General features: G+C 42.4%; 1 protein-coding gene across 5 annotated transcripts in view; it reads right to left on the bottom strand.

The window, feature by feature from the left end:
* LOC102235646 (GATA-binding factor 2-like) overlaps positions 1-10788 on the bottom strand; it is a 33096-nt gene extending 22308 nt beyond the window's left edge. For 2 of the 5 annotated variants that reach the window (XM_023325162.1, XM_023325165.1), the window contains exons 1-3: positions 10472-10788; positions 4480-4902; positions 3155-3724 (exon numbers count right to left, since the gene is read on the bottom strand). In XM_023325162.1, coding sequence (XP_023180930.1) covers positions 3155-3724; positions 4480-4708 — 799 coding nt within the window. In that variant the 5' untranslated portion in view covers positions 4709-4902; positions 10472-10788. Of the gene's footprint in view, positions 1-3154; positions 3725-3881; positions 4105-4479; positions 4903-5158; positions 5548-10471 lie in introns of those variants that run through there. The other 3 variants (XM_023325164.1, XM_023325163.1, XM_023325166.1) reach the window with 3 other exon arrangements.
* Positions 10789-15534: the final 4746 nt, after the last annotated feature.

The following is a 15534-nucleotide window of genomic DNA, read 5'->3' as shown; positions in this document are numbered from 1 at the left end:
TCTAATCATAACTTGCACTTGAAACCGGCTAGATTATGTTTAGTGACTTAGATGTAAGTCCCAGGGTCATTATTTATTCTCACCAAAGGAAATTATGAAGCCTCCTATTTACTGGAATCATGTACATTAGTTTTACCTTAATTAAAAGAACTGAACAAAGATTAAATGACTTTACTAATTCCAATGTCCACCAACCTCTTTAGAATTTTATAGTATAAATTTATTAAGCAAGCTTAAGCAGGGATATGCGACATACAAATCAATAATCAATCGTAAATAATTCAAAAACAGTGTAATAAAATTTACATGTACAATCATACTACCCTGTCCTCTTTTCCCTGACTAAAGTCGCAAGTTCTGAGATGGAATTTCAATGAGCAGATTCAACTCATACCCAGACGATGGTGGATCTTTGGCAACAGGAATTTCTAGCATCCTTGGTTGAGGTCTTTGCCTTGTGTGGAAAAACCCTCTTTAGAAAAGAAACAAAGCAGGACGGGTCCGAATCCTTTTGCAAAACCCAGTTCCTCATCCCTGAGGGAGCTTTGTCCTTCCTCCAAGTCTTGTTGCAGAGTTTGTAAGTGCTGGGCTGAGACGAGACCGACGATCGAATGAAGAACCAGGGATGGGGCGATGGAACCCAGTCCTTTCTTGGCGGTGTGAAGTCCGAGCTCCCCCGTGGTTCTGAAGTGCGGTCCGTGGCTCAATCTGCTTCAGCAAGTTGTCTCTCCTTCTGCGCCGTCGGACTGGGAACGGCTGGTTCCTCTTTTCAGCCCCTTTTTATGCATCTCTCCACCATGTGTGTGTATGGGGAGGTTTGGCCTACGTGACTTTCTCCACATCTGCTGTATCTCACGAAAAAATCCTCACATTGCCCAATCTATTTCTGCTGACCATAGTGGAAAGTCCCGTACTTCCCCTTTCTCCGTTGCTTCAGCCAAACTCAACACTCCAACCACCCTGTGCGCTCTGACCATCTGTTCAGAACTGCTTGCGACATTTCCTGTTTCAGGACTGTACTGTATTCCTCTCTTTTTCTATAACCCACTATTATGTATTATAGCTCATTAAACACATTAAATCTGTTGTTAAACCTGTTTGAATTAATTTCAAATGATTACAACTTCACATTATCACAAGTTTGATCCTTAGTTAACAATCAATCACATCTCTTACTTATTATAATTCATCAACCATAATCTTTCCACAGTTAATTCATTACAGAAATCATTACAGATCACATTTCAGATAATACATTTCAGAAGGTTATTATGTGATTACTTGTATTCATTTTACTATTCCTTCATATTCAATTTAATTAGCTTTTAATCAAACTACAAGATTACTTATTTTCTCTCAGGCCTCTATGCACCTTTTCTGCATGCACCCGGAAAGATCTCACACCCTATGCCAGTTTTCTTGACACCAGCCAAACGTCTGTCAGAGACAATCAAGAGAAAATCGACCAATTTCTGGACGACTGATTATCACAAAACTGAAGAGATGATCTAGCCAGAGATGGAATTAACCAAGGTGGACTGTTTGTTTTTTTATTTCATTTTTTTATTTATTTTCTTTAGAATTTAATTATGCCATTTATCAAGGAACCTGCAGCACATTTTCTGTGTTATATTCATTAATCCTTAGAATAAAAATAGTGGAATAGGTCAAAGTTGGAATTGTCAAAACTCAAAGAAATATGAAAAGCTGTCCCACAGTGCATCTCTTTTTTTTTTTTTTTTTTTTTTTTTTGATGCATGTAACTATGGGCAAAAAATATATATAAGAAAAATATAAGATCTGCCAGAATTTGACCTACAAATGAGCGTAGTCATATCTGACTTCTAGCTGACTGGAGTATTAGTAGTGAACAAGCTGCTAATGCATTCTTTGTCTGTTAATTCAATGGAAAACAAATGAAACAATGTGGGGAAATTACTGACTCATTACAAGAGCTTTTGTTGTTTTTCTTTCTATCACTATTTTCACTTGGTTTCCCATTAGCGGAGAGCACACAGAGTCGTACAATTCCCATAAACGTCGCAAAAACATGTAAGTAAAAAAATATATATTAACACCGTGAGACTTTTAAGTGCAAGAATGAAAAACAAAACAAACCAAAAAAAAAAAAAAAAAACCCAGCGCCCATGATGATTACTCAATGCTCTGCAGAATGCGTTCTCATCTTCACAGAGAAGCGGGTCCACCACTGTGGACGCACTGGGCCAAGGCCATGCTTAAAAACACAAACAGCAGGACTCTGTCGCCGGGGCTTTGTTAGGACTGTGGAGAGCGGGGGGCGGGGTGGGGGGGTGGAGGTCGTGATTTGTTCACTTGGAGGTATACAGGATATAGCAGGAGCCAGGGCGTCGTGACTGCTTTATTTTGTCGAAGCGCAGTAAAAGGCCACGTTTAAAAGGCAAAAAGAAAAAGAAACTAGTCTGTGGCACGAAAGAGAAGAAGAAGAAGCAATTAGGCGGTTTGTGGTGACGGGGGTGACTTACAGAACCGGATGAGTCGCTGCAAAGTTCGGTCAGTTTCGTCTAATAATCGCATAATAATATGTTCCATTGAAAACACGCAGACGAATCTGAGATATTCACGAATAATCGATGAGTTGAACAATTAAAGCCCATCCAGCTTCCTTTATTTTTAAATCTTAAATCGCCGTGATTGGATTGAAAGCTTTCATCCTGAAGTGGATGAACTGACCCCCTCCCCACACACACACACACACCCACACACACACACACACACACACCCCACACACACCCTCCGTTAAAATGAAGTTGCAAAGAGTGAGACGGAACACAGATAAGAGGTGTCAGAGAGGAAATGTTGCTTAGAAATGAGAGATTTTTTTTTATTTATTTATTTTTTTTACAGAGCGGCAAACAAATGTCAAAACTGCACAGGGAGGGATTTTAGGTCCAAAACTGAGCTCAGACAAAATATGCAAATACCCTCCAGGCAATGCATACACAATTATATCCGCATGTTTAACAACAACAACAACTCTAACATTATTACCGCGCCAGATAAAACATGCATGCTCTCTGTAAAAGGCTGGATCGGGCGAGTATGAATATAAATCGTTTTAATTGGCTTAATAATCTGTTGATGATGCGGAGGAACGAAAACATCAGAGACTCACCTGAGCTCGACCTGGCTTTGCTTTTGCATTTGGGCGTAAAGCTGGAGGAAGACCCGCCGAGCAGGCTGCCCGGGTGGAAGAGGCTGCCGCTGTATTCGTGGGGCGTGGGGAGCGAGTAGGCCGGGTAGGTCGGGATGGGGTGATGCGTGGCCGCGGCCTGGCCGTTCATGGAGGCCAGGCCGCCGCGGAGCGGGCTGCAGTTCTCCATCTTCATGCCGTCCGTCAGCGGCACCTGGTACTTGATCGAGTCCTTCTCGTCCATCCTGGCGGAGGTCGGGGAGGTGGGGCCCGGGTCCGGGGAGACGTCTTTCGGAGGGGTCGGGGGGAAGCTGTAGAGGTGCGGGCTGGAGTGGGAGGCGGGGGTGAGCGAGGACACGGAGGCCGTGCCGGCGCTGCTGCTGCAGGGGTATCCGGAGCTGGCGGGGTGGAGGCCGGGTTTGCTGAAGTGGCTGACCGCCCATGCGTTGTGGTGGTGCGCGGCGGACAGGGCGGCTTTCCCGGGGTCCAGCCAGGGGATGCCGGGGCTGTGGATGAGGTGTGGCCGGCAAACCTGGTTTCCAGCAAGGCGAGCTGAAAATACAGATTTTTTTTTTATTTTTTATTTTTTACAATATTATTATTGAATTCTTTGTAATACAATCAGCATACGTGCCACATTTTATTCAACAACCTTTAAGAGCAGAACATTTCTGACACAAGTTCTAAAAGTTCAAATGAAAGATCTCACCAGCTAAAGCCTCAAAGTGACTCAAATCCGACATTTAGTTCCAGACGTAAATAAAACGTTCAGGCCGGTTTTAAATTGTAGATCTAATTACTGTCTAGTTTTATAGGCCTCGTTTCACTAAAATGACAACAGGCCCATTGTTGTTAAAACAATAAAGTCCCGCTGATGGTAGATAAACGCAGCTCCAGGTCTGGACAGTACAGGCTGGCTCTCTTTTCCTCCCTGCTGCAGCTCTCGAACTAAAGATTGTTATTAGTAAATTTGCGGTTTTTATTTTATATCCGGGAAGTGCCTCTCTCTCTCTCCCTCTCTCTCTCTGCAGAACCCCTGCCCCAACACGGAGGGGTTAAGTGACATACTTCCCTTTCCTCTCGCTGTCATTTGCTAGAAATCCCTTTTATGTCAGTGAATCGGCCCAGAATTGTAAGGAGGAGCTTTTTACAATTTTATCACAAATTTTTATTATTATTATTATATCTGAATTATTATTATTATTATTATTATTATTATTATTATTATTATTATTATTATTATTATTATTATTATCGCTTGTTCCTTTACATTTCGTATTATTCTATAAACCCGCGGTCGTCCTCACCGTGTGCCTGGCTGTACGTGACCCTGGCCCGGGAGTTGGTGTAGTAAGGGTTCCCTTGGGAGTCCAAGTGGTTCAGAAACATGTCAACCTCGTCCTGGGGCAGCAAAGGCGCCATCGGCTCCATGTAGTTGTGGCTCAGACTGTGGTGGTGGGAATCCGGGTGCTGGCCGTTCAGCACCGCGTGATGGTGCGCCATCCACCGCGACTGATCCGCCGCTGCGACCTCCATGGCTCGGCTCTCTCTCTCTCTCTCTCTTCTTCTTTATTTTTCTTTTCTTCCCCCAACCCCTCCGATTCCGTCTCCTGGTCGGCCCGTGTCAGCTCGCTCTCCTCTTTGCAGTGTATAGTTCCCAGCTGTTTTGTCGCCTTTGGAAATAGAATCCTTAAATAGCGCCGCGTCCCTCCTTCTCCTTCAGCGACGACCTGCGAAGTGATGAGAGCAAAGCGTCAACTTTTCACCTCTGCATCCCGACGGAAAACAAGGAGCGTCCTGCGTGTTTTATCTACTCATATCGAATGACACGTGAAGTGAGCTTTAGCGGGTCCTTGCGGCTGTGGCAAAGTAAGGAGCACAGCTGTGTGTGTGTGTGTGTGTGTGTGTGTGTGTGTGTGTGTGTGTGTGTGTGTGCGTGTGCGTGTGCGTGTGCGTGTGTGTGTGTGTGTGTGTCTTAAAGCATACCCCGTGTCTGCAAAAAGAAAAGCAGGGAAAAAGTTCTGTCCCGTTTGCAGTAAGTAGCTACCTGTTGCGGTTCCGATCAGCTGACGGGACACACACAAACACTCTCTCTCTCTCTCACACACACACACACACACACACACACACACACACACACACACACACACACACACACATGCACATGCACAAAACGCAGCCTGGATGTGCTAAACCTCTTGATCCGTGCAGAGCTCGGGCTCATTAATGAGATGTGGCGCAGACTGATGCGGCTGGCGCCAGTAAATTCCCATATCAAGCCAGGACGGGGTGGAGCGTCGCTCTGCGCCAATCACGGAGCGCGCTGCCACAATTGGCTCGCTGCGTCCTCGCTCTCTCTTCTCCCTGCTTTTAAATTTCTCTATTTCTCCTCAACCCCCACTAAACTAAACGACTTATCAATCAGCAGCCCACTTTATGTTGTCTCTCTCTCTCTCTCTCTCTCTCTCTCTCTCTTTCTCTCTCTCGCCAGAAGCTCAAACGGAGCGAACTTCTTGTTTTTTGGGGTTTATTTTTTTAGAACCAATAAGCTTTTTTAAGAGCGTCAAAACGTATGGAGGCAATTCTGCTTGCACAGTATTATTGTCATTTCAAATAAAGAATAATTCCCTTTTCCTGCATTAAGCAGTAGAGAACAGATATATTGTTTTAGTTTTTACCTATCCGGACTCCGCAAGATGCGATTAATTGGGTGTGTTATATCCCTCTAATCATAATCATAATAATAACAAGTAAGTGCTATTGTTTGTATAGCGCTGTTGTGTAAATAAACAGCGATTTTAGCACCTCTTGAACCAACAGGGGAGGAGTGAATTTATGGCCCCCTTAAACTGGGCTTCTTTGCATTGTGCGGGGATAATTGTCTTTAATTAGGAGCGGGACATTCCTGCTGAGAGAACAGGGTCCGGCCAGTCGGAGCCCGCGGTGCACACAGGGCGCCGCGCCGCGAGGGAGGCCGCAGAAGATGGGCGCGAGGCCTCACCTGCGCGAGGACTCAAAACTGTGGCCGGTTACTTTTACCCCGATAGGCGTGTTTAGCTTCCCCCCCCTACCCCCCCGGCTAGATCAAACTTGAAGTGCGCGACATGCGGTTGGTTGCTCGCGACTCTGGTTGACACGTACAGAAAAAAATACAATAAAATAAATAAAAATGGAGGCTGCCTGTGTGTTACTATCCGACACACAGACAGACGCCTTGATCTGAAGTGAGAAAATGTGCAGTAGACTGAGTGACGTGAGACTTTAGGTACCTGTGGACAACCTAGCAGGAAGTCCCTCCGTTAAACGATGCCTCTGTTCAGGTCATTAGAGCAGCCATCATGGACTCCTGGTTCTTGTGTGTGAATGCGCGTGTACGTGTGTGCGTGTGTGTGCGTCAGTCAGCAGTCATTAAATCACTGGCATGTTGCCAGGGGCAGGGGGCTGATGAGCTTGTCAACTCTTAAAATCAACAAATTAGTGTGGGTGTGTGCAATGGCAGCAATAGAAGGAAGATTACACTATAAAAAAAGAATTTTGTAGGGTATTAAATATTAATTAGAATTTTAGTTGAGCATACGGTTTTAAATGTAATGTTCAATGGTAGTTGAACAACATCATTTTATTTTTTGTAACTTTTAAAGCTTTAAAATAACTTTAACTTAAAGGAAACCACATTCTTGCACTAGAATCGGTTTTGGTGCCAAAACCAACAAGATTATTTTACATATAAATTACAATGGATTAATAGTTTCACAGCCTTAATGTTTTTTTTGGCCATGTCTACGTCAAAATAGAGTTTTTAATAATACATTGCTTGTGCTTGCCATTTTGAATGTTGGTCATTTGTTTGTTTTGTACCCACGTTTTTCGGGTAAGAACTCATGGCACCTGGATGTTTCGTACCAGCCCAGAGGACGTTTTTCCACGTGCTAGAGAAGTAGCTTCCAAAGCTGGGGTCGAGGCCCCACTTGGGGTCACAAATACGTAACTTTGGGGTCAGGAGGTACTCTTACGAAATACCAAAAATGACGATGAGCGAGCTTACGGATATTAGAAATGTTGTAAAGATGAAGAACAGGACAAACATGGCGGCTAATATGATAGCTGTTGATGCTTATTATGTTGTCATTGTACTGTTTTTTTTTTTTTTTACCGGCTTGGTAAAAATGCCTGTATGTTGAACCAAGAGTTGGGGTCGTGACCTTTTTACATTTTTATTTTGCTTGAAATTTGGGGAATCACAGTGTCAGTGGACTTCCTGTCCTTACGTTTAATATACCATATAGTTTCTATCTGCCTGTCTAAATCTTGAAATTTAGCCTACTGATTGTAAATTTTAAAATGGCAAAACATGAGAATGAAATTAGAGTATTCTCTCAAGGACGTTTCTGTGTCAAAGCAAGAACCTAGGTTTGTATACAGCCAGCAAGCTTTGGCTTGTTTAGTATTGTCGCTAAATTAGTTAAACTAGCTAAACTAGCTACAGCTTCCTAACAAGCTGAGCTGAAGTAGTTATCTTGACAGGATAGCTTTTGCTTTTGTTGTCAGGACTTCTTACAGTTACACTAATGTTTTACAACTTAATCATAAACCACTTATCTGCTTCGTTTTAGGATGAGAGAACAAACCAGGGGAGAAAAATTAACAAAATAAATAGTAGAAATGTAACAAATTGAACCTAGCAAGTTGGAATTGTCGTTTGGAGTTTGGCTAAATATGTTGTTGTTTAAAAGACCTTTAAAAAAATGTATCCAATTCAAATATTTCCATCAACATTATTAGTTTAATCCAACAGTCTCTGTTTCATCAGCCTATGGTAACTTGCATTCCAGAAAAAGGGGGGAAAGGGTCAAATTAGGCAGGTGTGAGTATAAGAACATTCTTACCCTCATAGTCTGTCCTGTAACTGAATGTATTTCATAGATGATCAGTCATCAGTAAAGCATTACTTACAGGAATTTAGCGTCTCTGAGTAGGCTAATCGCTGAGCCTGTAGGATCTAATGGCTCGCCTCTATTTGAGCCTGGATCCTGAGTGGCTGCTGATGCCGTTGGTCTTGCGGTTTTGCAGTGAAAGGACACTTTATATGGATACTGTAAGGTGTCACCGAGCCAAGTGGTCAGCCTGTGTTGTCTGGGCTGCGTTGAAGACCGCAGGCCCAGGCTCAGGAGAGCGGCTGCCGCATGCCCATTGTTGTTTGTGTGTTTGCCAAATGGATTACTCAGCAGGATTTAGCTCTCTGTAATTCATACCTTCATTAATCCCATTTGTATATGCGCCCCAACAAAAGATGGGGGAGTGTGTCGGAGGTGAGGATGAGGAGTGGAGGGGAGGGACACGCTGCTGCTTTCCGTCTCTCTCAAGGACACGGCATTGTTGTTTTCACCCAAGGATGCTACCCTGTCCTACGCCTTCGCCGGAGGACACATCCTCCTCATAACGCCTCCTGCGCGAGCGGCGGCGGCGAGGGGGAGTCCGCGGCGCCGTGCTGGCCGCAGCGGCTAATGAACAACAAGATTATCATTCCGATCCACGGCGTTATTAAATGGGATTGGCTTTATCTACCTGTTTGTTCCCATTGGGCACGGTCATCCATCATTATCCGGAGTGGAGGTGTGTGTGACTGCAGCGCCGGGCTCTGTGTGCTGCTTGGAGAGGTGTGTGTGTGTGTATCTTTATGTGAAGAGCCACAGTGGGGCTTGTGAAGATAAGCAGAGGCAGAGAGAAGAGAATGACACAAACCAGCTGAAGCATTATTGTCTCCTTTACTCACGGCTAATTAGATTGAGCCAGGGCGCTGGGGAGGGCTTTATAGACACAAGCACCCAGACACAAGACCATAAAACCGCTGTGAGAGGGGGCCTGGATGCAGCGTGGAGGGCACCACTCCACTTCCTTATTTAAGAATGAGCAAAACAATCAACAACATTTCGGAGAAAGCAAAGGGCGCGGAGGGTGCAGAGAAGAAAGCGCAGAAAGATTCTGCAACATTTTGTTTGCGAAATGTTCTAAACAGTGCAGGTTGTTTCACTGGACGCCTCCAGAGAGTTTTCAAAAGGAGTGACTTTATGGGGTTATATTATTACTATTATTATGCTGCTGCCATTTGGAGGTTATATATGTGTAAAAAAAAAAAAAGAAAAAAAGTACTCCCTTATAGTTCAGGATTTGTCTCTGTACAGATTCAATCCTACCTTAGAAGCAGACGTGAAAAACTGTTCATATTTTGCTTTTCGCAACAATCTGTATTTAATGAATAAAGAAAGCAATATATCTCCTCAACTTGTTTTTTTATATATATACTTATATATTATGAGTACACATTATATACTTCTAAATGTGTACTCATAAAAATATTGTGCTGATAAGATTGCATGGATCAGGGCTGTAGTGTGCCAATTTACAGTGGTGGCCTTTTGCGTCCCTCACCCCTCCCCTGGTGGCGCCATTGCATGTTGCTTGAATAATATACACAAATCAGCCATCAGGTATTTGAAAGGGGTATAACAAGGTGTCAGTCTTCGCAGGGGGGTGTGTGTGTGTGTGTGAGTGTGTGTGCTCCTTGCTCCATGCATGCCTGCGGAGACCCCCAGCCCGCCCCCTGCCTCGGCTCCACCATTGTACGGGTGTGATTGCTCTGTCTGCTGATGAAAGAGGACCGCCGCAGTCATTATGCGTTTCAAATGCGTGACAATTGAATACTTTTGTCGCCGCTAATACAATGCTGATGACACACTAACTGGACCATTTTCGCGATCGAGGGGGTTTATTCCAGGAGCGCAGCACCTTCTCCCTTCCCGCAGGCGACGCGGGGCGCGCCGCATACAAAAAAATAATAATAATAAAAAGCCCCGTTATTGGCCGCATGTGTGCTGCAAGGAAATACAGCGAAGTATTAGAAAGTGCGCACTCCCGCCAGGCGCGTCATTGTTGTGGTGAGCGGAGCTGGTAGTTGGGATATATTTACAATTTCAAGTGCATATGTTTTTTGTTTTTTTTCTTATTTTGTTGTATTGTATTGCTTGCATTTATTAAAAACACCGAATTGTGTTGAAGACAAAAATGCAGCCGATTCTTTCCCTTCATTGTAATAAATAAATAATCGATTTTAATGTAGTTGTCAGTAAGTGTTGGAATATTTGCGACAGTAAGTTTTGAGGGTAATTTTTTTTTTAAACAAACAAACATGCAACGTTATCCCACCCCCCCTCCCTTTATAAATAATTCTCAACAAACTTTATATTTAATTATCATTATTATTATTATTTATTCCTTTCGGTGTTAAAACACACCTCTTACCTTTTCTACTGAGAGAAGACGTGGGGCTGCTGTTTTGAAGTCACAGCGCGTCCAGTGAAAGCGGCTCCCTCCGGTTCACTCTCCAAAAAATAATGACGCTCAGTGTGAAAGAAAAATTAATCAAAAAGAAAAAACAAAAAGTGTCCACACCTGTCCCGTTGGTTCAGGGGATTTAATGAAGTATCGGTCTCCGAACAGGCTGTAAGATCCGCCGGGCAGAGAGCGGTGCTTCTACCCCGTTGCGCTCTGACTCTCCCTCCTGTCTGCTCTGCGCACAGCCTCTCTGTGCACAGAGCTAAAAACTTGTGTGGCTGGATGAGAGAGAGACTACGGGCACACAACCCGACGTAATGGCACGTCAGCCAGCCAGTCAGCCAGCCAGCCAGCGGCTTGTCTTCCGGGTCCCGGTTAAACACAGACACTGACAGCGGATGGTTCTACCTGATCCATAAGAGGAGAGCCAACAGAGTCACATCGATTCACAATGAAGAGTCGTTCTTTTTTTTCTTCTTCTTCTTCTTCTTCTTCTTCTTTTTTCTGTACATGCGCACTAGTTACCATCCTATCTTTGACTTTAGATGAAAACGTTTGTTTAAAATGACGAATAAATGTAAATGTATTGTTGAGTTTGTGCCAAACTGCGTAAAATACACCATGAAGCTACAAACTGTTAGAATTTGATCTAATGGATCAATGCAACGATGTACAGCCATTTTATTACAGTCGTGTCTCTAGTTTAAATTCTGTCTAGTTATTCAGATCATTTTGTTTTCCCTGACTGATTTCCGGTCAGGGCATCAAACGTTACTGAAACGGTGGTAAACTTTGAAAATCTGTTCCAACAAGATGGCATTTAAATGATTGTTTTTCACAAGCACAAGTTGCTTACTTGCATTCTTCGGAGAAATATTAATCCTAAGCCTTATGATAACTCGTAGCCTTTACCAAGTTGTTTTACTTAATAAAACCAACATAACCATGACAGTCTCACCATTCCTAACTCACTCAAACCAACAAGTTAATGCTAATTAAAATGTTCAGGATGGTTTTCTTACCAAAGTAAAGAAGCCAATATTAGAATTTAACCGATTACTGAATATTAGGATTGAGTAAAATGCTGATAAATTTATTGACTAGTATTCATCAGTCTCCAAAGCTCTTTTTTAGAGTGTGTGACTATTGTTTGTACAAAGGCCTGTTGGAGACAATACCCCTTTAAAATCACATTAAGCTAAAGGAAGGAAACCATAATGGCTGCACAACTATTAAATGATGGGTTAATTATTTGGAGCACTTTAAAAAAAAATTGTCGCAGCTGCAGAAATAGTTTATTAAAAAAAAAAGATTGTGCCACCCAGCAGTCGTTCATTAGGCCCTCCAGCTAGTTATTGTTTACACTATAAAAACGTACTTTGGGTCTATTAAATATGAGGCAATTAACTTTTGTACATTTTTATAACTCATATTAGTTTCCGATGCTTTTTTAAAATAGTATTAAATAATGGTTGGAAGCTAAGGATGTTGATTTATTTTGGTAAGAAATGCTACTTTTTGAAATTAAAAATGTAACTGGAATTGTTGGTTTTGTCAACTGGTTGTGTGTGGTGGCGTCCATCAACTGTAAGGATATGTTTATACGGGTTGTATTAAGAAAAAATATATATCAAATTTGGTAAGAGTTACAGAACCCTCATAGGGCTTGTGCTTGAGAAAGTTTGGGAAGTCTCAGTTTGTATCGTGCTTTAGCTAAACCAGACTAGCTAGCAAGTTTAGCTTCTTACCCATGGGGAAGTCATTTGCTGCGCTTACAGTTTAGCAACATTTTAGCTACAAATCAATTCACGTTTCTTGTGAACAAGGGATTTCATTTAGGGAAATGTTTGCTAACAACTAACTTAATGCATTTCTCTTTTATATGTTAAACATGCAGATTTCTACCCAGAAATAGTGATTGAAATCGACCTAAATAAACGGTATGCTAATTATTGCACCGTTTCTGTACGTTAGATCCTCATTGTTTGCTTTATTCGTGTATGTTTGATCTCATTTCTCAGTTTTGACGGTCACCCAAAATTGAGAGAACTCTGACAGCTCCCTGCGCCTTAATTAACTCACTGAGATTTGGCTATGTGTGGTTTCAGCCTCTGCTTCCCCCGCAAACCCCATCCGACCCACTTTGTTAAACGTGTTAGAGAAGAAAAATGCGCCCTGCTCCTTCCCTCCACCCCGCCTCGCCCCTCTCCTTTTGGTGCTTTGTGCCCCCAACACAGCAGCAGAGCAGCATCAAACTTTGTAAAACATGCAAAGCTCCTAAAATCTCCTGCACGCGACCTGGACTCGTGCGCGGCGCCGCGGCCAGGCAGGTGCAAGGGGCGCGAGGACCGCTGTTACTCGGGCCTCGCGCTCCCCAGAGTGCACACGCACACAAAAAGGAGACGATTAAAAAAAAGGAGAAAAAGAAAGAAAGAAAGAAAGAAAGAAAGAAAGAAAGAAAGAAAGAAAGAAAGAAAGAAAGAAAGAAAGAAAGAAAGAAAGAAAGAAAGAAAGAAAGAAAGAAAGAAAGAAAGAAAGAAAGAAAGAAAGAAAGAAAGAAAGAAAGAAAGAAAGGAGAATAAAAAGTGGAGCCTGCCGGAACCACCGTGAAATGCTTAAAAGCAGCAGAGCTAACAGATTTTTGTTTAGTGTAAATATAACAAACACAATTCATCATCACAATCATAAAATTCACTTAACTTATTAAAGTTAAAGATGTGGGCTGGGTGTGATGTAGTTTATAGTTTATCCGATTTATTTGTTTATTTTCTTCTTGATTTTACCCTGAATTCAACATGAATCTAATTATCCCGGAAGCAATAGTTCGGTTTAGCGTTGATGCCTCTAACATTACCACCTTAATTAGAATCTTATTAGATTAAAAATACAACTGTGGGCTCTTTGTGGTCTGACTTTTCGGCAGCAGCAAATATCAATGACGTCTAGCTCAGATTAAATGTAAAAGAAAACTTTTGTGTAACATTTTTACATCAGCAAAGCATTATTATTATTATTATTATTATTATTATTATTATTATTATTATTATTATTATTATTATTATATTTTTTAAGGGTTAATTTGAGTGCTTCTTGTAGTGTGCATGCGCGCACGGCGGTTATATATATTATATATATATATATATATATATATATATATATATATATATATATATATATATATATATATATATATATATATATATATATATATATATAATATGCACACCGCATTATAGATGCCGGGGCCCTTCTCCTTCTGATTATTACCAGGGGTAATATTTCATCGGCACCGCGCAATCTTTGTTCTCCGTGAAGATAATAAATGGCCTAATCGTTATCAGCAAACTGCTGGGGGTGTCAGCGCCGACCGAGGCTGGAAGCAGGGTCCAAAGTGCTGCTGAATAAATTGGTGTTCCTTATCTCTCCCTCCCAGATTATCGCCGCCTTTTCAAACTCGCACAACAAATACATTCAATGCATCTAATGCATCATTTGGTGGAGGGGGCTGACGAGGTGGGGGGAGAGATGCCGCAGGTTGATACAGACAGATAGGCGCGTAGGGAAAGAGACATATTTGCACGTTTTTTGTGTTTTTATTTTTACACCAATAGACTCTATACTTGGCGTCACACGGGGGGCTTATTGGCCAGACGCACTTTGCACATCAATACAATATTAACCATAATGCGAAGCCTATCTGCCTGATTGATCTTATTTAGGTGAGATGCAGTTCTTTGATTTCTCCATGTCACCTTTCGGGATGCTTATTGTGTTGCTAGGCAATATATGACGCCGCCTTGTTAATTTGGCCTGTAATGATTTATAAACTTTTCATTTATCCAACACCGAGGTGGGGGTGGGCAGATAACACGATAAGGCCTAATTTCCTAGTTGATTTCTCACTAATAAACACATCTAATTATGATAGCACCACCTTCACCTCCACAACAGGACGGAGGCGTTATTAACAAGCACCACTGGTTTTTACCAGCCCTGTTATCTGCAGGCCAAATGAATCTGACTTCTTTTCTCTCTCTCTCTCTCTCTCTCTCTCTCTTTCTTGGTATCTTTCTAACAAACTGCAGTGGCATTTTGTGCCAATTTCAGCTCCCATTTAAATCATATCAGACCTTTTAAAAAATATATATAATTGATGTCAGGCGAGTGAGTTTTCATTTTTAAATGAATAATGACAAAAGCCCATTGACGTATGAGCGCTGCGAACCTTTTTCTTTGCTATTCTGAATTTAAAACTAAAGGGAAAAATTGATCAGGGGATAAAATAAGCATTTCCGGGTTTATAAGATGTGATTCAGCATATTTTTCGAAGAAAAAAAAAGAAGGGGGGGAAAAAAACACGAAAATGTTTTTTCAAGACACACACACACACACACACACACACACACACACACACGCACGCACGCTTCTCTTTTAATACCGCCGCATCTCCACCGGCTCCGGTGCTCTGATGGTCTCCTAGACAACCGAGATAACGGGCCTGCAGTTTTCCATATCGGTCCCGGAGTCTATTATAGCTCGGGATTAGCTCTCTTTCCGAAAAGGTCATACGCAAAGTCACCAAACCTGCTCTTTTCCTCCGCCATATGGGGCCCCCGGTGTCAGGGCGCATTCATAAGCATGCCTGTGCCATTTTCATTTCGTGCCATTAGACTAATAGCCCCGAAAACATTTCCCCGCTTTCACACAAAGTCGTGCACGTAGAAATGAGGAGGCTGCAAAACTCAGTAAAGGTAGGAACCTTTGGGATTGAAGCTGCGAGACTCGAGTTGCAGGAGAAGGGAATGTGCTGGTATGTAGCGACCCCTGGCGAGAAAGACATGAACTTCAGCAGCGGGGCTCTGTCAGGAGACATTACTGCGTGATTGAACGGACTGACTCGTTTTTCTAGATATGGTACGTAGAAAATATTTCACACAAACCTTTTGCTGGGACTCGATGCGGTGGACCAACACAAGTAGTAATCCTGCAGTGAAAGGAAAAGGATTCAGAATTTTCAAAGTATTTTTTGA

The sequence above is a fragment of the Xiphophorus maculatus genome, chromosome 20 (genome assembly GCF_002775205.1).
Source record: "Xiphophorus maculatus strain JP 163 A chromosome 20, X_maculatus-5.0-male, whole genome shotgun sequence".
Taxonomy (NCBI): domain Eukaryota; kingdom Metazoa; phylum Chordata; class Actinopteri; order Cyprinodontiformes; family Poeciliidae; genus Xiphophorus; species Xiphophorus maculatus.
The sequence above is the reverse complement of the archived record's forward strand: the minus strand, read 5'-3'. Positions and strand labels throughout refer to the sequence as shown.